The sequence below is a fragment of the Geotrypetes seraphini genome, chromosome 19 (assembly GCF_902459505.1).
Source record: "Geotrypetes seraphini chromosome 19, aGeoSer1.1, whole genome shotgun sequence".
NCBI lineage: Eukaryota > Metazoa > Chordata > Amphibia > Gymnophiona > Dermophiidae > Geotrypetes > Geotrypetes seraphini.
The window spans coordinates 28,841,216-28,867,653 of record NC_047102.1 but is presented as its reverse complement, the minus strand read 5'-3'; the positions used below and the strand labels follow the sequence as shown (position 1 = coordinate 28,867,653).

Below are 26,438 nucleotides of genomic sequence, written 5' to 3'. Positions count from 1 at the left end.
ATACGTGTTTTCTGTCACTTGCACTTTTATTCTATAGAGTAGGTTCCATATAGAATGGACTTGAATTCAACATCTGCCTAACCTCTTTTCCTGGGCATCTTCAAAGTTTATTAAACATTTGATGAATCGCCTATTAACCTTTTAGGCGATATACAATACAATTAAATTGGGGGAATAAAATTTAATGAGAACCAAGACAAGACCTACTGACAAACAGAAAACAAGAGGATAGAGGGTGAAATACAATAATTTTAGAAAAGAAGACATTTAAGGATAACACAAAAGGGTTATGGAACTACACATACATCTTAAAGGAGACTAGACTATTCACATCATGCCAGAAATATGACACAGGTATCACATTATTAATTTCTCAGGAGAACTAGTTGCTATTTCATTCTCCCTCTCCTTTTTGTCCTACAGAATCTGGTGAAACAGATAAACTCCACTGATAATACAGACATCATTGAGGCAGCGACTGGCAGTCTATTCAACCTGACACAGGAAGGTGCTCGCATGTGTCAAATCATAGCTCAGGCAAGTTTATTGATATGGATTGAGCGTGTCTATTTCTTATGGGTGTTCAGAATGTGTCAATCATACCAGTGACATAGCCCCATCCCGCCCTCTTCTCCGAACCCCCCTTCCCCAATGTCACGCATGTGCACCACTTCCCTTCCCTTGTACCTCTGTAACGTTCGTGGCAGGAGCAGCAACCCCCAACTGGCTGTCACACCTGCGTGGGATCTCCCTCTGATGTCACGTTCTAGGCGCAAGTCCAGGAAGTGACATCAGAGGTCGTGGGTTGCTTCACCTGCCACAAACGTTACAGAGGTACGAGGCAGCATGTGCATGCGGCAGTGGGGGGAGGGGCAGAGAGGAGAATGGGTGCAAGATGGCACCCAGGGAAGATCACCCCCTGCCCCCCCCCTTACTACACCACTGAATCATACATGTTCCTCACTGTACACAACGGAAGTTTTTATCTCCTTGAAAGATACATTCACAGGGGCTAATTTTATAAGAGGGCACCTAAGTGAAAAGACCAAAAAGGGACATAGTTTATCAAGACAACTGAGTTGCCTTCATGTCTTTATAAATAGGGTTATTCAAAATGGCAACCAATAGTGTTTGCATTCCAGTGGCATAGCCAGGAGTGGGCCCACCCAGTAGCAGCTCTTCAACGATGTGGCCAGTGGGGGATCTCAAAGCCCTGCCGGCTAAAAACTCCTGAACTATCTCCTGCCAATTATCTTTAAAGAGCTGTTCTTCACCGGCCGTGAGCAGTGTGAGTGCAACTGATACACGCTGCTTGCGCTTATTGCGGAAACAGCAAGTTGCATCAGAAGGAGGGTTGTGGGGCTGGTGTGCACAGTATGTATCAGTCACAATGCTTGCTGCCGGCAAAGATTGAATCTTTAAAAAGTAGGCTGCGGCAGTCGTGGGCTAGAGACACTGGAGAAATCTGCCCACCCAACTGGGGTCTAGGCCCACCCAAAATTGGGGGGGGGGGTCTGGCCACGCCCTTGATAAGAACATAAGAAATGCCTCCGTTGGGTCAGACCTGAGGTCCATCGTGCCCAGCAGTCCGCTCATGCGGCGGCCCAACAGGTCCAGGACCTATGCAGTAACCTCTATCTATATCCCTCTATCCTCTTTTCCAGCAGGAATTTGTCCAATCCTTTCTTGAACCCTAGTACCGTACTCTGCCCTATTACGCCCTCTGGAAGTGCATTCCAGGTGTCCACCACATGTTGGGTAAAGAAGAACTTCCTAGCGTTCGTTTTGAATCTGTCCCCTTTCAACTTTTCCGAATGCCCTCTTGTTCTTTTATTTTTTGAAAGTTTGAAGAATCTGTCCCTCTCTACTCTCTCTATGCCCTTCATGATCTTGTAAGTCTCTATCATGTCCCCTCTAAGTCTTCTCTTCTCCAGGGAAAAGAGTCCCAGTTTTTCCAATCTCTCAGCGTATGAAAGGCTTTCCATCCCCTTAATCAGTCGGATGGAAAGCCTTTCATACGCTGAGAGATTGGAAAAACTGGGACTCTTTTCCCTTGATGCATTAGCGCATGGCCATTTTGTAGGGTGGTAAGGGCATTCCTGCGCTAACGCTAACCAGTTACTAACTGTTTAGCACAGGAATGACCACTCTCTACCCCCAGACACACCCCTTCCAGAATATTTTTAAAAAATTTTTTTAGCATGTAGTTAGTGTACGCTGATTTGGCAGTTAATGAAGGAAGCCTGAGCACATCGTGTGATACGCCATTTTAAGCTGCATTAGATGCATATTTTTCTTGGTGCACAAAATCTGTCTTTCGCCCCTTGCAGAGTCTCTCACTGATAGGCATGCAGAAACCCCCCTCCAACCCAGTTAATCTCCTTCACTGCTTAGGTCTGGTCCTGAAAAGAAGAACCTTCTGCAAATGACGTTATAGTCTTCTCTAACACAAGTTATTTTAGTTAAGATAATTTAAAACCGTCTCTGAAAATGGAAATATTGACTTTTAGATAAATGCTAGTATTAATCTCAGAAGCCTGCTGCTTCCCTGGGATATTATTTGTAAATAAGTGGGATATTTACATTCAGGAAAGTATTGATTGCAAATAAAGAAGTAAGCTGTTGGAAGCTAAAACAACAAAGGGACCGTTGACTCATGGTTATTCTTGAGAAGTAGTGTCTGACTTCTGAAGTTAAAGCCCTTGGCTGTAGATGGTCTCACAGTTACTACAAAACGAAGAGAAATCCAACAAGTCTGCAGTGATTGTCAAACAACAAAACCCAAAGAAAACTGCAGAAGTGATGTATGCAATGCCGAGCCTTTATTGGAGTCGATAAAACGTTGTTGTCCAAGGAACGGTTCACTTTGGTATGAAACCTGGACCCAACATGGTCTGTGTTTTGATAAACACTTCTTCCTCAGGGGTCCAAAATGTTCTATACCATGGTGCAATGCACCATATGGAGTACAACAGAATTGAAAACAGCTTCGGAACAGGGCCAATTATAAGGAAAGCTTTGCCATAAAAACATAAGAAATGCCACTGCTGGGTCAGACCAGTGGTCCATCGTGCCCATCAGTCCGCTCACGCGGCGGCCCTCTGGTCAAAGACCAGCATCCTAACTGAGACTAGCCCTACCCGAGTACATTCTGTTTCAGCAGGATCTTGTCCAACTTTGTCTTGAATCCCTGGAGAGTGTTTTTCCCCTATGACAGACTCCGGAAGAGCGTTTCAGTTTTCTACCACTGGGTGAAGAACTTCCTTATGCTTGTACGGAATCTAGCCCCTTTCAACTTTAGAGAGTGCCCTCTTGTTCTCCCTAACTTGGAGAGGCTGAACAACCGGTCCTTATCTACTAAGTCTATTCCCTTCAGTACCTTGAATGTTTTGATCATGTCCCCTCTCAAGTCCCTGTTCGAGGGAGAAAAGGCCCAGTTTCTCTAATCTTTCACTGTACGGCAACTCCTCCAGCCCCTTAACCATCTTAGTCGCTCTTCTCTGGACCCTTTCAAGTAGTACCGTGTCCTTCTTCACGTACGACGACCAATGCCAGATTCTCTATGTAATGTTTCATCTTTGCTACAGCTGATTGACAATGCTCAACACTCATTGTTGAATTAGATGGATATGGTAATATAAATATGGTTACCATATTTATTTATTTAAAACATTTCTAATCCACCTTTGTCCAAGGCGGCTCACAGTATCAGATGCGCAATTCACTTAATTAATAATAATAACTTTATTTATATCCCATCATACCTTTCAGTTCAAGACGGTTTATAACAAGAGAAGCTGCAGGAATGCAGCGAAGTTACATCAAGAGTATGAAGAAGGAATAAACATCAGAAGTAAGGAGCATGCAAGTAGACGTAGAGGAAATCATTTGAGGAAGTTTAAACAAATTTGTCAAATAAATAGGTTTTCAGTGATCTTCTGAATGATTCTGGTATGACGATGAGTTAAGGAGTAAGTCACTTAGATTATTGCTCCATCTTACCGCTAGGAAGGAAAGTGTCTTATTGGGGAATCTTTTGAATTGGCATCCTTTGGGATTCGGAAAGGCGAATAATAGTGTTCTGCATGAGAGGCAGAGTTTGTTTTGGAGAACAAAGTGTTTCAGAAGGTAGGTGGGTGCAATACCAAATAGTATTTTGAAGCATAGACAACGAATTTGAAAATTATTCTGGCCTCTACTGGTAGCCAGTTCAGTTTTTTGAAATATGGAGTGATGTGGTTGGATTTTTTTCAGGTCAAAAATCAGTCGTATGGCTGTGTTCTGGATTGTTCTCAATCTTTTGGTAGTTTTTTTTGTAGGATCCTACACACATCTATACAAATCATAAGATTATACCATCTTAACATATAGATTACATATCAGCCATTCATCTACTACCATTACTTCACAAAAGCAGAATAGATCTGAAAACCTAGAGAAGAAGATGACATTCAGAAGATAAAAAATTAACTTGAAAAGGCAGGATATTAGCTTAGAAAAGCCTGAACAAATGGGTCTTAAGCAACTTTCTAAATTACAATAGATTTCCAAAAAACCATAATGTACCTGACAACTCATTCCATATAAATGATCCTGCTGTAAAGAAACATGAATTTTTGGTCTGTACATATCGTAAAATCTTCCCCTTTGTTGTATCTAGCAACCAACAATTCTGGGACCTCAGCGTCCTTGGCGGAGTATATAGTGTTAGGCATTCTGCCATATAATTTGGGAGAATGTCATAGACACCTTGTTGGACAAGTTTTAAAACTTTGAATTGCATACAAAACAATATCGGCAACCAATACAATCTTTTCATAATAGGTGTAATGTGTTCGTATCGAGATACTCCAGCCATTGGCCGGGCAGCTGAATTTTGTATCATTCGTAATGCTTTAATGCATACTTGAAGTATTACAAAAAAAGAAAACCTCGGACACATGACCCTGCCTGTTCTGCCTCCAACCCCGCCCCATTCTGCCCAAGCCCTGCCCAGTTCCACCTCCAGCCCCGCCCAGTTCCACCTCTAGCCACACCCCGGAAAGCCTCCTCTCTTTGCAACAAGCTCTTGCCTTGTCTGGGGGGCCTGGAACATGCATAGATGAGTGCAACATCATCCGCCCATGCTCAGAGGCCCTCCAGATGCGGCCAGAGCAAGCGCCAGGTTTTGGAAAGTCCATCCAGGAGCCCAGACAGTCCTCTAAAAAGAGGACATATCTGGGTTGTCTCAGATGTCTGGTAACCCTAAGTATAAATACAGTACACGTAGAACAAAATCTTTTCCAGAAAAAGAAAAATGGTAAAACCAGAAGACATAATTTGAGGTTGAGGGGTGGTAGACTCAAGAGTAATGTAAGAAAATTCTTCTTTATGGAGAGGGTGGTTGATGCCTGGAATGTGCTCTCAAGGGAGGTGGTGGAGAGGAAAACAGTGACGGAGTTCAAAGAAGCGTGGGATGAACACAGAGGATCTAGAATCAGAAAATAATGGTAAATATTGAAGAACTAAGGCCAGTACTGGCAGACTTGCAAGGTCTGGGTCTGGGTCTGTATATGGCCTTTTGATTGAGGATGAGCTGGGGAAGGCTTCAATGGCTGGGAGGGTGTAGATGGGCTGGAGTGAGCTTTGACGGAGACTTCAGCAGTTGGAACCCAAGCACAGTACCGGGTAGAGCTTTGGATTCTTGCCCAGAAATAGCTAAAAAGAAAAAATTTAAAAAATTTAAATTGAATCAGGTTGGGCAGACTGGATGGACCATTCGGGTCTTTATCTGCCGTCATCTACTATTACTATGTATAAACACATGCTGCTATGTTGTGCTTTCTTCCTTTTTCATATACTGCAACAAAGGATCCTCTGTGCTATCCCATGTCCTGTTAAACTAAGCAAGAAGCATGCCAAGAGCATAACAAGCAAATGCTAAATTTACATTACCTTATAGTGTGCCATGGAATGATTTCTTTGCGTTTTTGGTTATAAATGTCACTGTGAAAAATGCAAGAGGGGGATGAGGTATTATTATTTGAGCACTTTTTGGTCTTTAACCCTCTTTTTCATAAAACCACTGACTTTTTTCAGTTCAAATATTTTATTAGTTTCATAATATAAATAAAGTACACTTCTCCCTCCGTATTCGCGGTTTCGATTATTCACGGTTTTTAGCTTGCTGGCTCCTCCCCCCAAATTACATCAGCTTTCATAGAGAAATCGCCGATTCCAAGCGTTTACCGAGAAAATTGCTGATTCCCGGCACTTTCCTCACCGTGTTTTGCCTCTCCTTCAGGAGCAGACCAGGTCTCCCACCATGTTATTCGTGGTTTCGCCATATTCACGAAGGTTTTTAATAGAAAACAGTGAATAACATATGAAAAAGTTATTCACGGTTTTTCTGTATTTGTGGTTCTGTTAATCCCCTATCACAGTGAATACGGAGGGAAAAGTGTATACACAAATATAAACTAGGACATGAAACTATCCAGCTATACCAACCATGGTATACAAAGAATGATTATTGAGTATAAACAATACAACCTGATATATCATGTCAAACCTATATAACAAGGCCAGTACATATATTTTATCCACAGATATGCACGCAAAACATGGAAGGAAATTCCCAACGAGCACCACAGGATAGCTTGAATTAAGTTCAGTTTAAGCTTAAACAATACAGTGTTCCCCCGGTATTTTGCGGTCGGCGGTTCGCGGTCTCAGTCATTTACAGTATTTTCCGACCGTGAACCGCCAACAAGGAGAGGGGCTGTGGGAGAGGCAGGAGAGAGCAGCCGGAGCGCCGCGGGTGCAGGAAATCAGTCGCGGTACGCTCCAACCGCCTCTTCCTGCACTAAGTCGGGCCTTATCCAATCAGGAGCTGCTTTGAACATAAAACCAAAAGGAATACCAGGTTCTATGACAGCATGAGGTATCATGGTTATTGTGAGGGAAACAAGAACATGTCTGTGAATAGAGCTAGGGCCTAGTACCGCCTTTGGCAGTTTTACAACCACGCTCAAAGCGGTTTACATCCAGGTACTTCAAGCGTTTTCCCTCTCTGTCCTGATGGGCTCATAATCTATCTAATTTACCTGGGCAGTGGAGGATTAAGTTACTGGCCCAGGGTCATAAGGAGCAGCATGGGGTTTGAACCCACAACCTCAGGGTGCTGAGGCTGTAGCACCACACTCTCCTCCAATAATATCCGAAGTGAGCCAAGTATAGAACATTGAAGCCATTGTGACATCATTGATGAGTTTGATGGAATGAGGCATTATGACATCACAATATGAGCTCTGGAATGTTGCTACTCTTTGGGTTTCTGCCAGGTATTATGACATCAGGGAAAGGGACGAGGACTTGTATACCGCCTTTTTGTAGTTTTACAACTACGCTCAAAGCGGTTTACGTCCAGGTACTTCAAGTATTTTCCCTCTCTGTCCCGGTGGGCTCACAATCTATCTAATGTACCTGGGGCAGTGGAGGATTAAGTGACTTGCCCAGGGTCACAGGGAGTAGCGATGAGGTTATAGCTCTAACCACTCTAGGGGTCAGTGTGGATGACTGTAAACCAGGGAACCCAGGTTCAGTTCTCACTTCAGCTCTCTTCTTTTTTCCCTTTAAATTACGAGCCCTCCAGAAACAAACATATTTCTTACTGTATACCTGCAAGCTTGAGGGCTATTGAAGTGGTGTACAGTCAGGTAATGTAGGTATTTCCAAGTTCCTGGAGGGCTTAGCATATAAAATAAAAGAGCTGAGGAGGATGCGAAATCCGAGTGCCCTGGTTCACAGTCCACTGCAGCGATCGCTGGTCTGCTCCTCTGCTCTGTTTGTAAAAATACTGCCAGACAGACATCCTTGTCCCTGGCATTGGTGTTCACAATTTAGGCGTTCTGGATTGCAAAATGGCTGCTCATTTTGGACATTCTCATGTATTTGGAACGGGAAACTCTGATGTTATTTCCTAATCAAAAACGGCCGCAATTATAATTTTTGCTAGAAATGCAGGCCTGAAGAAAAAGTGACGCAAAGTGAAGAGAACCAAAATACAAATTGAAACATGACAAACTAAAGAATCTAAACACATGTAGAGTAGCTATAACGCAGCCTTATAGTTTTCACAGCCTACTTCAGAACTGCATGCCTTCTACATATCAGAGGCCAACTTTCAGTCCTTTCTTGGTCCTGCTGTCCAGCCTAGGCCTTGTGTTAATTGGTCTTTTCAATTACAATCTGGCTCTAAAGGGATGGGGGGAGGCTGGGGACAGGAAATATGACATTAATATGCTTGCAGCGGGCAGCAAAGCACTGATTTATTAGCACCCTGCTTCCAACCTTTATTTCCTTCTAAACCTTTACAATCAGTGCCTTTGCTGCTCCTTTCTGCTTCCTGCTAAGTCCCCGGGGACTGTTCAAGGAAAACTGGAGACGGCTCATGTTGAAAACGTCCAGCCTTTAAACAACAGTAGAGTGTTGGTTCTGCATGCAGCAGCTTAATGCTTTTTCGCTAACCTCATTACACTTGAGTACATAAAGACATTATTGATTACAAATAAACCTGTCTGAGTCAGAATGCCTCCTAATTCAGCTGGGAGATAAGGAACCAATGTGGCTGCTCGTGGTCTGCAGTAGAGAATGCCACAGGGACAAATTTTTCGCCGTCCCCTGCGGGAACTCATTTTCTCATCCCGTCAAGTTCACTGCCCCATTCCTGCAAGCTCTGTCCTCATCTGCACAAGCCTCAATCACTTTAAAATCTTAAGTAGCAACATTCTAGAGCTCAGACTGTGATGTCATAATGCCTCATTCCACCAATGCCTAAGCTCCGTCCTCATCTGCACAAGTCTCATAAGAACATAAGAAGCGCCATCTCCGGATCAGACCTTCGGTCCATCAAGTCCGGCGATCCGCACACGCGGAGGCCCCGCCAGGTATACACCTGGTTTATTTTATAGCCACCATATCTTTATATGCCTTTCTCAAGGAGATATGCACTTTGAAATCATAAGTGTCCGAGGCTTGTGCGGTTAAGGCAGAGTTTACAGGAATGGGGCAGGGGACAGAGACAGCAACAAAACTTGTGGGGACGGAATGGGGAAATTGAGTTCCTGCAGGGACGGGGACAAATTTGTCCCAGTGTCATTCTTTAATCTGCAGAGCACCTCACTACAATGCATCATCTGCACGAGAACCATTGAATCTAGTGACTGAGATAACCCTAAGATATCCTAAGTTACTGATCATGGGAGACTTTATCCTGCACATTGAAACTCCAGACCCTACCGCTGCTACCTTTCTTGATATGATGTCAGCTCTAGGATTCACTCAGGTGATCAAATCTCCAGTCCATGAAAAGGGTCATAAGCTAGATTTGGAGTTCTGTAAAGGGGTTGAAATTGCTGAACACAAGGCTGGTGGCATCAAGATAACACCTCTATCATCGTCTGATTGTTTTCTAATCTAATCTAACCCAGTATTTCTGAATCGCACTATGACTACATTTTTTAAAAATGTGCCTTATTGGGTCAAACCAATGGCCCATCTAGCCCAATAGCCCGTCCTCACGGTGGCCAGTCCAGGTCACTAGTACCTGGAAAACCCCCAAATAGTAGCAACATTCCATGTTACCAATCCAGGGCAAGCAGTGGCTTCCCCAATGCCTGTCTCAATAACAGACTATGGGCTTTTCCTCCAGGAAACCTTTCTTGAAAACCAGCTACGCTATCCACTCTTACCACAACCTCTGACAATGCATTCCAGAACGTAACTATTTTCCGAGTGAAAAAGTATTTCCTTCTATTGGTTTTAAAAGTATTTCCCTGCAACTTCATCAAGTATCATCAAGACTTTGTAATTTTTGATGGAGTGAAAAATTGATCCACTTGTACCCCTACACCACTCAGGATTTTGTAGACGTTGATCATATCTCCCCTCAGCCATCTCTTTTCCAAGGTAGTCTTTCATCATATGAGAGGAGTTCCATCTCCTTTATCATCTTGGTCGCTTTTCTTTGAACCTTTTCTAGCGTCGCTATATCTTTCTTGAGATAAGTAGACCAGATCTGAATGCAATGCTCCAGATGAAGTCGCACCATGGAGTGATACAGGGGCATTATAACATTCTTAGTATTGTTAACCATCCCTTTTCTAATAATTTCTAGCATCTTGTTTACTTTCTTGGCCACCTCTGCATATTTTATCTTATTGTCTACAATGACACCCAGATCTATTTCTTGGGTACTAACCCCCAAGATGGGACCCTAGCAGCTGGTAACTGTGATTTAGGTTATTCTTCTCAATGTCAATCACTTTGCATTTGTCCACATTAAATTTCATCTGCCACTCGGATGCCCAGTCTTCCAATTTCCTAAGGTCTGCCTGCAATTTTTCCACAATCTGCATGTGTTATAACAACTTTGAACAGTTTAGTGTCATCTGCAAATTTAATCACATACGTCATACATAGTCATCTGTCATCATATACTGTGCAGTCATCAGTTACAGTGTGTCACCTTTATAATACAATGTCAAGTATAGATCGTCAGGTTCCAATATACAGGCACTCGGAGAGAGAAAGAGATAATGATTACTGCGGATGGGCAGACTAGATGGGCCATTTGGCTTTTATCTGCCATCCTGTTTCTATATTGCCTTGATACAGCCCATATGGGAGAAACATGTATTCATACTGGCTGACCACAACAAACCCCCTCGGCGTGATTTCAGATAAGTGCTGAATTATTCTCATGCTAAAAAATGTGCTGAAATAATACTTTATGATTAGAACTGATCTAGTACCTGGAAGAATTGAATTTATGATATAATTACATTGACTAAATTAGACTGCTGAATATATACGTTGAAAAGTAAATTGGACTGATGAAGATGTGGTGGAAAGCTCTTCTCATTGACACTGCATTGAGAATATCTCCTCTGATGGTCCTCAAGCCAATAATTGATTTCAGTTGTTCTGCGATATGATCATGCACGTTTGATAGTATACTACATTACAATTTCAACACAATAAAACATTTTAATATACAGCATGGAGTGCAAGCAAATATGGATCATACAGATAGATAAGAGAGAGTAACAGGAGTTAGAAACCAAGGAGACTAATTTAACCCTTTAACTGGCAGATGGTGAAACGGCTGCTTTTTGTAACTTTTTTTCCCAATGTTTTATTCATTTTCAAAATTACATAAAGTGTAAGTATATATTCAGTCACATTAACAATACAGATATCACTTACATTCTATCATTTGTTTATTACATAACTTCCTATCCCTCCCCCCTCCCACCCCTCCCTACCACATAACCAATAATCATATAAATACACATCAATACCATAATCCCCACCCTATCCATTTGAACTGATATATGTAAGGGAAATAATAATAAATTACTGCTTATAATGACTGGTGTTGCCATTCAGCAAATTACATATAATTGGAAGGATTGGAGGAGATTAAATTACACCTTTTGGTGGAATTCTTTATGTCATATCTATAAAATGGAAAGATTTATTGCATTGCAAAGAGGATATTTCAAGAAGTTTCAGGATGTGTGGAAACCATTGACAAGATATTGTACGGAGTAACTGAAAATGTTTCCCTTAAATATATCAGTTCAAATGCTTTTTGTAACTTGAAGTTGGACGAGAGCAACAGTGGCAAGTAAACAGGCATTTGGAAATGCAGAGCTCTCATAAGAGCCACAACAATGGCAAATAAAGGGTTAAAGAAATGCAAGACAGACTTTCTCACTAACAGTTGTTTAAGATCTTGACTGCAGGTTACCCAAAGGCTCCTCTTCTGTAGGCAGTAAGGAGGAGGGCTCTGTTCTGGGACCAACTGGTCGATAATGCTTTGAACTCCTAGAGCTCTCGGAGAATTTAGCTGATTATTTTCTCACTTCATGCCCCGCTGGAAAGGGCAGGAGACGCATTTTTGAATTCATGTCTGCCTGTCAGTCATTGTGGCAGAGGCATTTGGCGACAGTGGCAAAGGAGTTTGAAGGATTGCTTTTAAGAAGCTGAAGATATTTTTGTTGCTATAGATGTGGAGCCACATTTTATGGTTTATAGCTTAAACAGGACTTTACATACCGCCTTTCATTGCAAATCAAAGCAGTTTACAAAAAGATGAAAAGTTGTATTAAGTAGAAAAGGAACACCGATATTCAAAAACAAAAAACTGTGGATACAGATGTTCTGGAGATAATTTATTAAGCACCGACATATAAAAACATGAAAATTCAATTTAAAAAGTACAATGATATAAAATACAGTGCTAAAAATCCAACCGGACCCTACACGGTCCATGCTTTGCCGAACATGCCTTCCTCAGGGGTCCAATGGTTTGCAAATGCTACTTCAGCTTGTCTGCGGTGTTCTTTGCTCACATGTTTAAAGACAATAAACTTTTTACAGTCTAATTCTTTATATGTGAGTTTGCAAACCATTAGTGGCAGATTCTATAAATGGGCGTCTCGATTGTAGGCGGTGGTAGGCGTCCCACCGCAATCTGACAGCCAATCGGGATGCACGCTAAAGAAACAACCCTAAGGCAGGATGCCTACATTGTAGGCATTTGTTGCGGGTCTGGGGAAATATTTAGGGACACTTAAGTTCGCGCAAGGCTGGGGGCGGGTGTGGTTTTGCCCAGAGCTGGCCTTGGGCGAGCTTAAGCGGCCTTAGGTGTCTCCCTAGGGCCGTAACAGACGAGCTGGCTGAGTAGATCGCAGCAAGGGCTGAGTGGATCATGGCAAGGGAATCCCTGATCAGCTGAGCCAGAAGGCCTCCTCATCACCGCAGCTTCGGGGAGGCCTGCTAGCTCAGCTGATCGGGGATTCCCTTGCCGCGAGCAGCTGGTTGCAAGAGATCTCTCGATCAGGCAGGCACGATTCTGGTAACCGGTGTCGATGACATGGGCGCCGGTTACCAGAATCGGAGTGGGGGACAGATGATGCGTCGTTGTTATTATGCGATGATTTATGTTTGTTTTTACTGTAATCCGCTTAGGTTAAAAGCAGAATAGAAATTTTAAAATAAATAAATAAGGCACCTTATAAGCGACCGCCGGTTGCATGTCAATCCCACGGCATCGCCGGTTACAGAGTGCCCCTTCCGCAAAGGTAGGCTCCAGAAATGTAGGCCATGATTTTCCAGGCCTACATTTGACGTGAATCACGCTTCTTAGGCACTTTAGGCCACCGAACAGCACTTCCAGTGTTAACCATGCCCACGGTGGCGTTCATCATCCTAAAGTGCCTACAGAGGTGTAATTCCGACACTGACCTTTTAGGTGCCCGTAGGTACCTTGAAACTCAGTTAAACATGTTATTTAAACGGCATTTTTTTTTTTTACTGAGCTTGGGCACCGACCAGCGCCTAAAATGCTGGTGCCATTTAGAGAATCCAGGCCTAAATGCTTTGACGATAAGTCCCGTTGTGTCCCAGGTTCTTTATACAGTGCACGGAATTGGGTTCTCATAATTGGGCATGCCTCCGAGATGGCTAATGAGCTGTTAATGAGCAATAATTGGATGCTAATAACTAAATTATCAATGTCAGTTGGCACCACTTAGGATTTTGGCGCCCGATGCGAGTGCAGATCCTATTGCCCTCAACCCATAAGGGGGACTGGCCATGGGAGGGGCACGGGTGGATCGGGGCATCGCAAATATTTGCACACAGTGTAATTGAATAATGGGTCTCTTTGTTCAACTTGGGCACTGCGATTTACACCGGGCATCATCAGGCATAGATCTGGTGCCCAGACTTAGGTGTGGAAATTGGCACTAAGCACTGCTCTTTAAAGGGCGTGTGCCATATATAGAATAACACTGACCTGATCTTCGGGCATGGGAATAAGCTTTTTCTATCATTAAGAGGAATCAAGTCCATTAGTAAAATGTCACACTTCTTTCCATACTTACTAACTGTAATATGGAATGGACGACCTCCTCAAATTAGATCGTGTTTAAGAACATAAGAACAGCCTTATTGGGTCAGACCAATGGTCCATCAAGCCCAGTAGCCTGTTCTCACAGTGGCTAATCCAGGTCACTAGTATCTGGCCAAAACACAAGGAGTAGCAACATTCCAGAATTCCAAAGAGTAACAAAAGATTCCGGAACCCAAAGAGTATCAAGATTCCAGGCAAAATCTCAAAGAATAGCAAGATTTCGGAACCCCAAATAGTAGCAACATTCCATGCAATGATCCAAGGCAAGCAGTGGTTTCTCCCATGTCTTTGTAAATAACAGACTATGGACTTTTCCTCCAGGAATTTGTCCAAACCTTTCTTAAAACCTGTTTTTAGGAGATCACTCGGTATATAAGACTAAGAATAAGATTAGATCTTTCCTGGTTTGCTTTTCTGAGCGCCATTTATAGAATTCTCCTGAACTGATAATGCCTGTACACTAGTACTGCAGGATACAAATTTCTGAAATAAATATCTAAAAATTTGTAGATATACGTGCTTACATGAGAGATGTGCACACACTTTAAATTTTTAGGTACCCAAACAGAATGTGCACTCATGTGTACATATCTCCATAGGCATCGGAACAGTGGAGGCCACAGGGGTCATAAGACTCCCCCCAAATTTGGAGGCTAGTGGTTGGTGCCCACCCTTCCATCCATTTCCCAATGTTTGTACTTTATATCTTCGGGGTAACCACCACCTAGTGTCAATGAGCAGGCCTGCCCCGGAACCATTCTACTTCCGGGGACAGGCCTGCCCATTGACAATGCACGGGGGGGTCGCTCCAAAGATTTAAAGTACAACGCTGGAAGGAGGTAGGAGGTGGAGTTGGGAGCTGCTGACGGACCGTGCTGCAGGATTCTGCTGGGGCTAGGGCGGAGCTCCTGGACCCCCCCAACCAAATATTGTCCCACGCACATGACATCATCACGTCGTATCCACGCGTGCTCTCCTACATGCCCTTCCACATGAAGGAAAACTTTTGAAAACCCAAAGTGCCAGGTTTGGAAAGCCATCTGGGCCCCTGGACATGTCCTCAAAAGGACTTCTGGTAACCTTAGTCCAAATACCTCTTAATGTAATCCACCTAGAACAGGGGTAGGCAATTCCGGTCCTCGAGAGCCGGAGCCAGGTCAGGTTTTCAGGATCTCCACAATGAATATGTACGAGATGGATTTGCATGCACTGCCTCCTTGAGATGCAAATCTCTCTCATGCATATTTATTGTGGATATCCTGAAAACCTGACCTGGCTCTGGCTCTCGAGGACTGGAATTGCCTACGACTGACCTAGAACTGAAAATTAAGTCGGAATAGAAGTGAATAAATGTAAGGTAATGTATTACACTGGCACCTTTTTTCCGAGGCAAGAAGCACTGCTAAATATGCGCATATCTTGGATTACCAGACGTCTGGATTTACCAGGGCATGCCCTCTTTTTTAAGAGGACTGTCTTGGTGTCCGGACGTTTTCCAGGACTGGGTTTTGGATTCACTCTCTCCAGTCCAGCTCCCTCTCCAGAATCGGGTCTGGCTCTGTCCCTACTACTTTCTCCGGCACTGCAATCTAAAAACTTCGGGCAGCCGGTAGCATTTGCGACGTGATCCTTCCGATGTCAGCCTGCCCCGAAAGCCTTTTCTCTGCAGCACTTTCTGTTCCCGCGTAGGCGAGATGCAGCAGCGATCCCAGATATTCAATGCCTCTACACCAGTGGGCTCAAACTCAAACTCTTTGCAGGGCCACCTTTTGGATTAGTTGCATGCATAAGTGGGAGAGAGGCGTGTGCCCCACCCATCTCTGTGTAAGTCTTCCGTGCAGGTACCTGCTTTTTAAGTTACTGTATATACTCAAATATATGATGATCCAAAAAAAAGGAGGAACAAAGGTTGACTTGAATATAAGCTGGATGTGTGTGTATGTGTGTGTTAATATTCATATGCCCTGCCCTGCCAGGATCTGCACCAAGCCCGTCTCACTCCCTACCAGACTCCGCACCCAGCCCCTCACTCCCTGCCCTGCCAGGCTCTCTACCCTGTCCCCCTCCCTCCCTGACAGGCTCTGCACCCTGTCCCCCCTCCTTTCCCTGTCCCCCCTCTCTCTTAATGTCTTGCAGGCCTCCACTGAGTCTGCTGTATGACCTGTTGGTCTAGTAGTAAGCTGAGACAGGAGGGATCCCTCCCGTCTCCTGTCCCAGCTTACTCTGACAATTTTTTTTACTGCCCTCCCGCCTCTCCATGGTTTTGAATCCCTGGTGGTCCAGCAGTGTATCGGGCAGGAACGAGCTTTCTGTGCTCCTGCCCTGCGCTGAGTCCCTCTTTGAATGGCTGCCTCGAGTACGCACGGCCCAGTGGTGTACCAGGCACGAGTAAGCCCTGAGTACCAGCCCTGAGCCACTCCCTGAATGGCTGCCGCCAGTTCTCATGAGTCCCATGAGAACTGGTGGCAGCCATTCAGGGAGCGGCTCAGTGCCAGGCAGGAACGAAGAAGCCCACTCCTGCCTGGTACACTGCTGGACCACCAGGGATTCAAAAAGGTATGTGGAGGGAGGTAGGAGGGAGGTAAAAATATTGTCAGAGTCGGCTGGGACAGGAGACAGGAGGGATCGCTCCAGTCCCAGCTCACCAGGTCATACAACAGGCCGGCAAAGGCCTGCAACAAGCAGGAAGGTGCTGACCTAAATATAAGATGAGACACCCATTTTTTTGGCCCAAAAATCTAATCTTATATTTGCGTATATACGGTAATGGAAAGATACAGAATAAAGATTATGCACAAATTCTGCATAATTTTTGTGTGTAATACACGTGTAAATAGAAGTGTCCAGTTTATAAAATCACCTTTTGTAGCTCACTAATAAATGGGAAAGGTGTGGCTCGCTGGTAGAGCTGCTCCTCAGAGATTGTGAGCTCAAATCCCAGTGCTGCCCCTTGTGACCCTAGGCAAGTCGCCTAATCCTCCAGTGCCCACCACCTTGAATGTCAGTCTTGAAATGCCAAAGCCACGAAAAGGCAGTGTACAAGCCCAAATTCCTTTCCTTAAAATACCAAAGCCAAACTTGTCATTACATTTCAAGTTGAAGCTAGTATTTTTTTTTTTTTTAACATTTCTAGCTGTTAAAGAATTATTTAAGAAAATTGGGACTATGCATCTTTGCATAGGTTGCCACCGTATATCAAGTTTAATTACAATGGCATTTGAAAAAGGTAAAAAACAGTAGTTTCACACTTCCCACGGTGTGGTTACTGATCTTTTTCCCATTCTAATAGGCTTAATGAACAAATTGCTTGCAGAAAACACAGTGTAGCATATAATATTTCAAGATGAGCACAATATTATTACGTTATGTCTGCGAGAGAGAAGATTGTGTTGACTGTGAAACCTTTATGAACTGATTCTTCTTTATATTGTATCTATGCAGGAAGGAGGTGTTGTCGCCCTCTTTAAAATATGTCGCCAGGATTGCTTTCGTTGCCTTTATCCTCAAGCGTTAAGAACGCTGGCATCTATATGTTGTGTGGAGGAAGGCATTCACCAGTTAGAGAAGGTATGTATAAAACTAGGCCTGGGTCTCTCATATTTTCAGCTCTTAACCGGCCAAGGAAACTGCATAAATAATAATAATAATAATACTTTATTCTTATATACCGCCAGACCAAGTTGTTGATATTGCATGTTAACTATTAACACCGCAGATTTTATTTATTTATTTACTTACAAAACCTTTGCTTACCAGGCGGCTAAGCTGAACCCTTGGCTTGCCCAAATGATAGTCGAGGCCCCCACTTACCTTAGTTTTAGAAAACTTCTCAAAACGCACCTTTTCCGTGAACAGGTCTTTTAACCCCCTTCCCCCTGCCTCTCCCCTTTCCCACACTCACCCCGTTCCTTCTGCTCCCCCACTTCCCCCCCCTCCCCCACTCGGTCTCTCTCTCGTTATCTCATACCTTCCAACCCTACCTTCTGTATTACTTTTACCTCTGCCAAATCTCAGTTAAAGCGTTCCCACGCTCCCCTCTTCATTGCCTGTAACTTTGTTAAAATTTTGTAAATCCGTGTATCATCGCGGATCTTAATTAACGGATGTGAACCGCCTAGAACTTATTGGGTATGGCGGTATACAAGAATAAAATTATTATTATTATTATTACTCAGGCTCATGTTCTATAAACGGTGCCTTATGGTCGACACGCCATTTAAAAGAACTTTTAAAACAAATTTCAAAGCACCTACCAGTGCCTAAAAAATCCCCACAAAAACCCAGTGCCAGAATCACATCTATGGTGGCGCTTTATGATACCTAATGCTGCTGTAGGCGCAGCTAATGCTAGAAGTGGTGACAGGCGCTGTAAAGTGCCTCTGTAGGCATGATTCACATCAAAGGTAGGTGCCAGAAATGTAGGCCTTGAAAACCCTGGTCTACATTTCTAGTGTATAATAATAATAATAATAATAATAATAAACAGGGACAAAGTGCGAAGTAATAAAATTCGCAGACGACACCAAACTATTTAATGGGGCTAGGACTAAAGAGGACTGCGAAGATTTACAAAGGGACCTGAACAAACTAGGGGAGTGGGCGACGAGATGGCAGATGAAGTTCAATGTAGAGAAATGTAAAGTCTTGCACGTAGGAAACAGAAACCCAAGGTACAACTACAAGATGGCAGGGCTGGTAATGGGTGAAAGTAGCCTAGAAAAGGACAGGTTTTAGCTTGAGCCAACCAATGATCTGTTTTGCTACGTGGGATCTAGCTAGGTACTTGGGACCTAGGTTGGCCACTGTTGGAAACAGGATACTGGGCTTGATGGACCTTTGGTCTGTCCCAGTATGGGAATTCTTAGGTTCGATATATCAAAACATATTACTTTGACATCTTTCGTTGTTTGTCCTTAATTGCAAGAGACTTGTGAAACCAGAAAATGCAGATGACAGGAAAGTCTGTGACCTCTGCAGTGTTACTAGATCACCTCACCCACAATAGTGACATATCTTTTTAATCAGCTGCAGTATATTACATTCATAGTTCATTAAAGCCTGTACAAAGTGTGTGGGAGGAAGGATTCTATGATACTGAAAAGTAACAAAAGCTAATGGACTATTTGTTGGTCAGATGATTACGTAGGGCACACAGTACTCATTGAAGCAATTACTGCCCAGAAGAAATTAGTATTATACTTAGATGTTGGATTATGCAACATTTTTATTAATTGAATGCAAAATGTCAGCTATGCTAGACCACGGATATGGGGAAAAAAGTTGCTTTGTTGAAATTACACTAATGGAATATTTATTTAAGAAGTTTTATACCACTTAGTTATAAAGGTCTAGGCCAGTGATGGCAAACCTTTTAGAGACCGAGTGCCCAAACTGCAACCCAAAACCCACTTATTTATCGCAAAGTGCCAACACTAAGGAAACAGAGATTCCCTGAATCATTAATCTGCTCCACTCTGCTAGGCCACACTGTCAGCTATTCTCCCCTCCAACCCCACCACGGGAATCACCTTCGCCACAGACCTCATGCTGCGTGGGAATCACTCGCCTTGCCCCAGCCAGGTGAGGGAGGAAGCGCTCCCATTGGGCAGAGGGGCGGGCGATGTGAGAAATGTCCTCAGGCACGCGTGAAGAGGGGGAGGGGAGCAGCCCATCCCCCGTCCCTCGGGCTTTCTAGTAGCGAACTCTGTGCTGGGGCAACGGCATGTGTGCCCACAGAGAGGGCTCTGAGTGCCCCCTCTAGCACAGCTGGTCTAAGGGGTTCACACTCTGTACATACAGTACATAATTAAAAATCCAAACAATAGAATACTAAACATATAAATAGTAATATAAAAATAATCCAAAAGCATGTCCACAAAAATATGTATCAGTCCCCATCAGGGCCAATGGCAATTGTATATTCAGCATACCGCAAAAGTCTGTTGAAAAAGCAGGGTTTTAAGTTCTTTCCTAAACAGGCTCCCATTCTGAATATACTTCAGATTCTGAGTAGAGAATGACGTGGGGACAATTGTTCTCCCGTCCCTGCGGGAACTAATTTCCCCCATCCCGGCAAGTTCTTTTCCTGTCCCTGCCCCATTCCTGCAAGCTCCGTCCTCATCTGCACAAGCTTCAAACCCTTTAAAATCCTAAGTAGCAACATTCTAGAGCTCAGACTGTGATGTCATAATGCCTCATTCCACCAATGCCTGAGCTCTGTCCTCATCTGCACAAGCCTCAAACCCTTTAAAATCCTAAGTAGCAACATTCTAGAGCTCAGACTGTGATGTCATAATGCCTCATTCCACCAATGCCTGAGCTCCGTCCTCATCTGCACAAGCCTCAAACCCTTTAAAATCAGAAGTAGCAACATTCTAGAGCTCAGACTGTGATGTCATAATGCCTCATTCCACCAATGCCTGAGCTCCGTCCTCATCTGCACAAGCCTCGAACCCTTTAAAATCAGAAGTGCTCGAGGCTCGTGTGGTTAAGGCAGAGCTTACAGGAATGGGGCAGGGATGAGGAGAGCAACAAAACTCACAGGGACGGGGTGTGGAAATCGAGTTTCTGCGGGGACAGAGAAAAATTTGTCCCTGTGTCGTTCTCTACTGCTGAGGTAATGAGGTCCAAAGCTATGGACCTGTAACATGAAAAAATCAATTTGCGGTATTGCTCCAAGCGAACTAACAGTTTAGAAGGAACCACCGGCAATCTTTGATTACTTGATTTCAAAAACTGAGATATAGGCATGCATGGTAAAGGCAACCCCCCCCCCCCCACCACCACCAAAAAACAGCAGCCAGTGGTCCCTCCTAGCCTTATAAACAGGATATAGAACTTTATATTGAATATGTGAAATCTGGATGTGCTCTGAGGCAGCTGAGGCTTTTCTAAGAACATGACAATTCCTTGAAGGGAAAAGTCAACAGCAGACAGCATTCTCGATCACACAGATGTGATGCCTGGAATACCCTCCCTGTAGAGGTGATGGAGGCAAAAACAGTGACCAAGTTCAAAAATGCATGGAATAGACACAAAGGCTCCCTAAATAGAAAGAGGATAGTAGCAACACAAAATTTATCAGATCAACAGCTATAGCTTGGCTCATGATGCTCAGGAGCAATGTTTAAATGCAGCTCCAGCCGTGGGGAAGTGAAGCTGATGCCAGACGGATAGGTATGATCTCTTCCTTTTCCTACCAATCCTTTAGAAAATCTGTAAAGACCCATCTATTCGACAAATTTACCTCCTAATGTATTTCTTGCATCTTTTTAATTGCCTGTATTTCACTGGTTGTCAGTTCATTTCTTATTGTAAACTGCTTAGAACTGTTTTGGTATTGTGGTATGTAAAAATAAAGTTATTTTTATTATTGTATATTGCAAGACAGACTGGGACAGGTTGGAGTTAGCACATAGCCTGTTATCCACTGGTATTCTCCTGCCGAATATCCAGGTCACCACCAATGTTCAGCGGCTGGCTGGCAAGTTCAGTGGCCAGATAGAGCCACCTAAAAAGCAGATCTGTCTTTGGCTGCTAGGACTTAAGTTGGCCAGCCAGTGAATATCGGCTTAGCTGGCTATGTCTCAGCCAGCCACAAAAAACCCTGGATATTTAGTGCCAGTCACCGAATACAATACCAGCTGCCTCCCGTGGTCTGTATATCGGACAGAATCACTGCAGCAGCCAAATATTTACCCCAAATGTCTTTAGAATGATTTTAGCTAGCAGTATCTAAACTAAAACGAACCTGGACTACGAGGAACGACTTAGGAGACTGGGGTTGTTCTCCCTTGAGAAGAGGAGACTGCGAGGGGATCTGATCGGGATTTTCAAAATACTGAAAGGATTCGACAAAATGGAGCAGGGAAAGCAGTTATTTACAATGTCCAATGTGACAAGGACAAGAGGACATAGACTGAAGCTGAGGGGGGACAGGTCCAGGATGAATATCAGGAAGTTCTGTTTCTCGCAGCGAGTGGTGGACACCTGGAATGCTCTCCCAGAGGAAGTAATTGCAGAATCCACCGTTCCAGGATTTAAGGGTAAACTAGATGCACATTTCCTTAAGAGTGGCATAGAGTGATACGGGTAAGAGTAAATTAGATGAGAAGCATACGATATGGAGACTAAAACTAAGCCAGGGATGTGCATGTGCATGTGCGGATCACCGGACTTGATGGACCCAGGGTCTGATCCGGAGATGGCAATTCTTATGTTCTTTGCATACCGGGTCTTCAATCAAAGTGGAGCTCGACTCGGTTAACAGTAACTAAAAGGAATATTTTAAAAACTAAATAACAATCAGAAAATATTAATGTGACTAATTTCCGAAGTGTTTAGCAAATAAAATAGTTTTTAAAGATTTGCCAAAAAGATGAAAAGGACCAGGGCCCCTAAAGATAGGAGGAAGTTCATTCCATAGAAACATAGAAACATAGAAAAATGACGGCAGAAAAGGGCCAAAGCCCACCAAGTCTGCCCACTCCAGTGACCCTTCCCCCAACCTCCTGCCCTTACCTCATCAGAGATCCCACATGAATATCCCATTTATTTTTGAAATCTGCCACGCTGTTGGCCTCAATCACCTGCCGTGGGAGTTCATTCCAATGATCGACCACCCTCTCAGTGAAGAAATACTTTCTGGAGTCCCCATGAAATTTCCCTCCCCTGATTTTCAGCGGATGCCCTCTGGTGGACGAAGGTCCCATAAGACGAAAGATATCCTCTTCCACCTCGATACGACCCGTGATATATTTAAATGTCTCGATCATGTCCCCTCTCTCTCTTCGTTCTTCAAGTGAGTACAGCTGCAATTTATTCAGCCTTACTTCATACGGAAGATCCTTGAGCCCCAAGATAATTTGAGAACCAAAGATTGACTGAAATTCTTGATTCCTTTCACCAAAGGAAGGGAGAGTTTGAATTGCTGGGTGCCTCTTGCATAGGAGAATCTATAAGCATTCTATAATAATAGACAAGAAGGATGAAGATACCATACAGGGCTCCGTTTACTAAGCTGCGTTAGCGTTTTTATCACACGCTAAACCCACGCTACGCGGCTAGAACTAACGCCAGTTCAATGCTGGTGTTAAGGTCTAGCACGTGCAGCAATTTAGCGCATGCTCTTCTACGCGGCTTAGTAAAAGGAGCCTATAGAATTTTTAAAGTAATTCATGCACATTTAAAGTGGATCCTGAGATGGACCGGAAGCCAGTGAAGGTTTAATAGCAAAGGAGACACCCGGTCAAATTTACTTTTTCCAAAGATTAATTTCGCAGCGGCATTTTGTATCCAGGAAACTGCACGTTATGAAATGCCTTGTGCTTGTGGACCTCCCAGCCAGTCCGTTTTCAGGATATTTGCAAGGAATATGCATGAAAATTTTTTACATACAACATGAAAATCTCTGCCATGAATATTCACTATGAATATCTTGAAAATCAACTGACTGAGGTTCTTACCAGGACAGGTGTGGCAACGATGGACCTAATGCAACCTAATGCAACATATCCATTCATATGAGCACTGTGATACTGTAAACAGTGCCCATAGAGGATACGATGAGGTGCTGAAATGTTCTCAGCCCAACCAACCACCTTCCTAAATTCGGAGCGTCATTTTGCCACTGCAGCTGAAAAATGTGTTATCTTATCCAAGTTTCAAAATTTATTTAAAATTTGTTGATCCGCATATCGAATTTGTAAGCGGAGTACATAGAATTATAAAAAGGAGTACTGCGTTACATAAAATTAACCAAACAGACATACTAAGACAAGTTTTGACATTGTTTCAGGTCGTTCTCATCTTGGTTGGGCTGAGAACGTTTCAGCATCTCCTTGTAGTGTGAAGAGTTTCAGTCTCTGGTAACCAGAGCTGAGATTGTGATGTCATAATGCCTCATTCCACCAATAAGAGCCAATCTCATCAGTGATGTCACAATGGCTTGGCTCACTTCTATTACGTTCGAGGGAGTGCTGAAAAGTTCTCAGCCCAACTCGCCAACTTCCTAAATTCTGAGCATTATTTTAAATGGTGCTTTTGATTATCGGCATCAATTAAGCCAAATTTTAAAAAAAATGATTCCCCTCTTTTGCAAAGTTGCGCTAGCGGTTGCCATGCGGCAAAAGTCCCAAAGCTCTTTAAATCCCTATGAGCTTTGGGGCAGTTACCGCAGCGGCAGCTGGTGGCTTTGTAAAAGGGGGAGGGGCGTAATATAGGTGTCTTCTATAGAATCAGGGCCTGTGTGGCCTCAAAGACATAGGAGCCCACATTCATTAGAACAGTTTCCAGTGGCGGAGAGACTAGCAGTCTTTCTTGTATAAAGATTTCTGTAGATATAGGTGGCAGGTGCTGCTGTCAACCTACCTTTTAAGCATGTTATTCTCAATCACAATTCCCTTTCATGGAGGAAATTCAAGTTTGTAGATCTAAGAGCTCTATTCAACAAATAAAACAAACGTGTCCAGTTCATAGGATAATATTTACTCATTTGGTAACAGCTGGTTGTCAGAATCATTTGTGTTTTGAGTTTGTTGTGCCAGTTGCTGTGGTTCTTAAGATGTGGGTTCGTTTTTTTCACGGCGCTTGTTTCATACGACGCATAATTTCAGCGGCTATAAATCCACTTGCATCCGGTGTGAAAAAAATGATATGGAAGGAAGAAATTGGTGTATGTTCTTATGTTCATAGACAGATCCATAAAAAGCCTGGCTTCATCACATAGTTGCATTGGCCAGAAGTTGCAAAACTCCCCCCAGAATTGGGATTTTGTGATTAAAAAACGATCGGGAATTCTTAAAGCTGAGTTGTACTACCAGCATTCCTTACATATTTGGAACCCTTTGTCTGTACTATGTGTTGCAAGGCCATTTTACTAGAATGCTCATTCACTCTGTATTATCGCCTTTCAGGCTTAAAATTAAAAAAAACAACAAAAAACCACAGACGTCCAAAAAGCATCCTAATTGAAACCGTATTTCTGTAGGTTTAGCAAGGTGTTCCAGCCTCTGTTCATCCTGAGCACGAGATGGGCGTGGTGGAGGTGTGTTATGGGTGGGCTTTGGGCAGTCTCAGGGCAGGTTAGACATGGATGTCTTACAGTGATAATCAAACATTTTTCAAGACATCCTGGACAAAACTTATATGTTTGGAACTAGGCCTGTTTTAGAAGGGTCTCAGTGCCACAAAGATGCCCAAATTGACTAGATAACCACTGTATGCATCAAGGTAAGACATCCCCACATTCCCCCAGTGCTCACTGACCCCTTTCCACCACACAAAAATGAGAACAAAAAGTACATACCTGTCTCTATAACAGCAGCATCTGATATGGGGAAGCCTAGTAGAGCTGCACTCAGGTGTCTTATGTAGTCTGGTGGGTGGGCTAATGAACCATAGAGAGGAGGACCCAGGCCCATAAGACACTCTAACCATTGCATTTATGGTAGAACGTGTGAGCCCACCCAAAACCTACTATACTGCCATATAGGTGCCACTTGTAGCCATAAGTGCTATCGGGGTTGGAGATAGGAGGGTATAGTAGGTTTTGGGAAGGTTTGTGGGGACTCACTCTAAATTAGAAGGGGATTATGGTGAGATATACAGCTGGAACCCTTTATGTGAAGATCACAGCAGTGCCCTCTAAGGTGTCCCATTGCTATGTCGAGATGTCTATGTGGCAATCCATTACTATGCTGACCCCACCCACATCCAAATGGTCAGGATTAGGATGTTTTCAACCTGGATAACGGAACTAGTAAAGGTTCAAAGAAGAGCGACCAAGATGATAAAGGGGATGGAACTCCTCTCGTATGAGGAAAGACTAAAAAGGTTAGGGCTCTTCAGCTTGGAAAAGAGACAGCTGATGGGAGAAATGATTAAATCCAACAAAATCCTGAGTAGAGTGGAACAGGTACAAGTGGATTGAATTTTTACTCTGTCAGAAATTACAATGACTAGGGGACACTTGATGAAGTTACAGGGAAGTACTTTTGAAACCAATAGGAGGAAATATTTTTTCACTCAGAGAATATTTAAGCTTTGGAACGCATTGCCAGAGGTTGTGATATGAGCGGATAACGGAGCTGGTTTTAAGAAAGATTTGGACAATTTCCTGGAGGAAAAGTCCATAGTTTGTTATTGAGACAGACATGGTGGATGCCACTGCTTGCCCTGGATCGGTAGCACGGAATGTTGCTAGTATTTGGATTTTTGCCAGATACTAGATGGGCAACTGGGCCAGATGGACCATTGGTCTGACCACCAACTCTGTGCTCTGGGGCCAAGATTTAACCTGGTCAAAGCCTTCCTAAACAGTTAAAACCTTTTAAATATCTACCCCACTGAATATTCATGCTAATTTTTTTTTTTTCATATATTTTTTCTTCAGCTGCATACGACAAGTGTTAAGTTAGTGCTTCTCTGACTGTCAGGAGATCTGACATGTTCTCCTTGTTTTGTAATCACTGCATCA

The 26,438-nt window shown here is 43.4% G+C and overlaps 1 protein-coding gene across 1 annotated transcript in view; it reads left to right on the top strand.

The window, feature by feature from the left end:
- The first annotated feature begins 345 nt into the window (after positions 1-345).
- The window catches only part of INSC (INSC spindle orientation adaptor protein), an 85,318-nt gene continuing 59,225 nt past the window's right edge, over positions 346-26,438 (top strand). The window contains exons 1-3 of the mRNA XM_033928786.1: positions 346-354; positions 424-537; positions 17,405-17,530. Of these exons, the coding sequence (XP_033784677.1) occupies positions 346-354; positions 424-537; positions 17,405-17,530 (249 nt within the window). The remainder of the gene's footprint in view (positions 355-423; positions 538-17,404; positions 17,531-26,438) is intronic.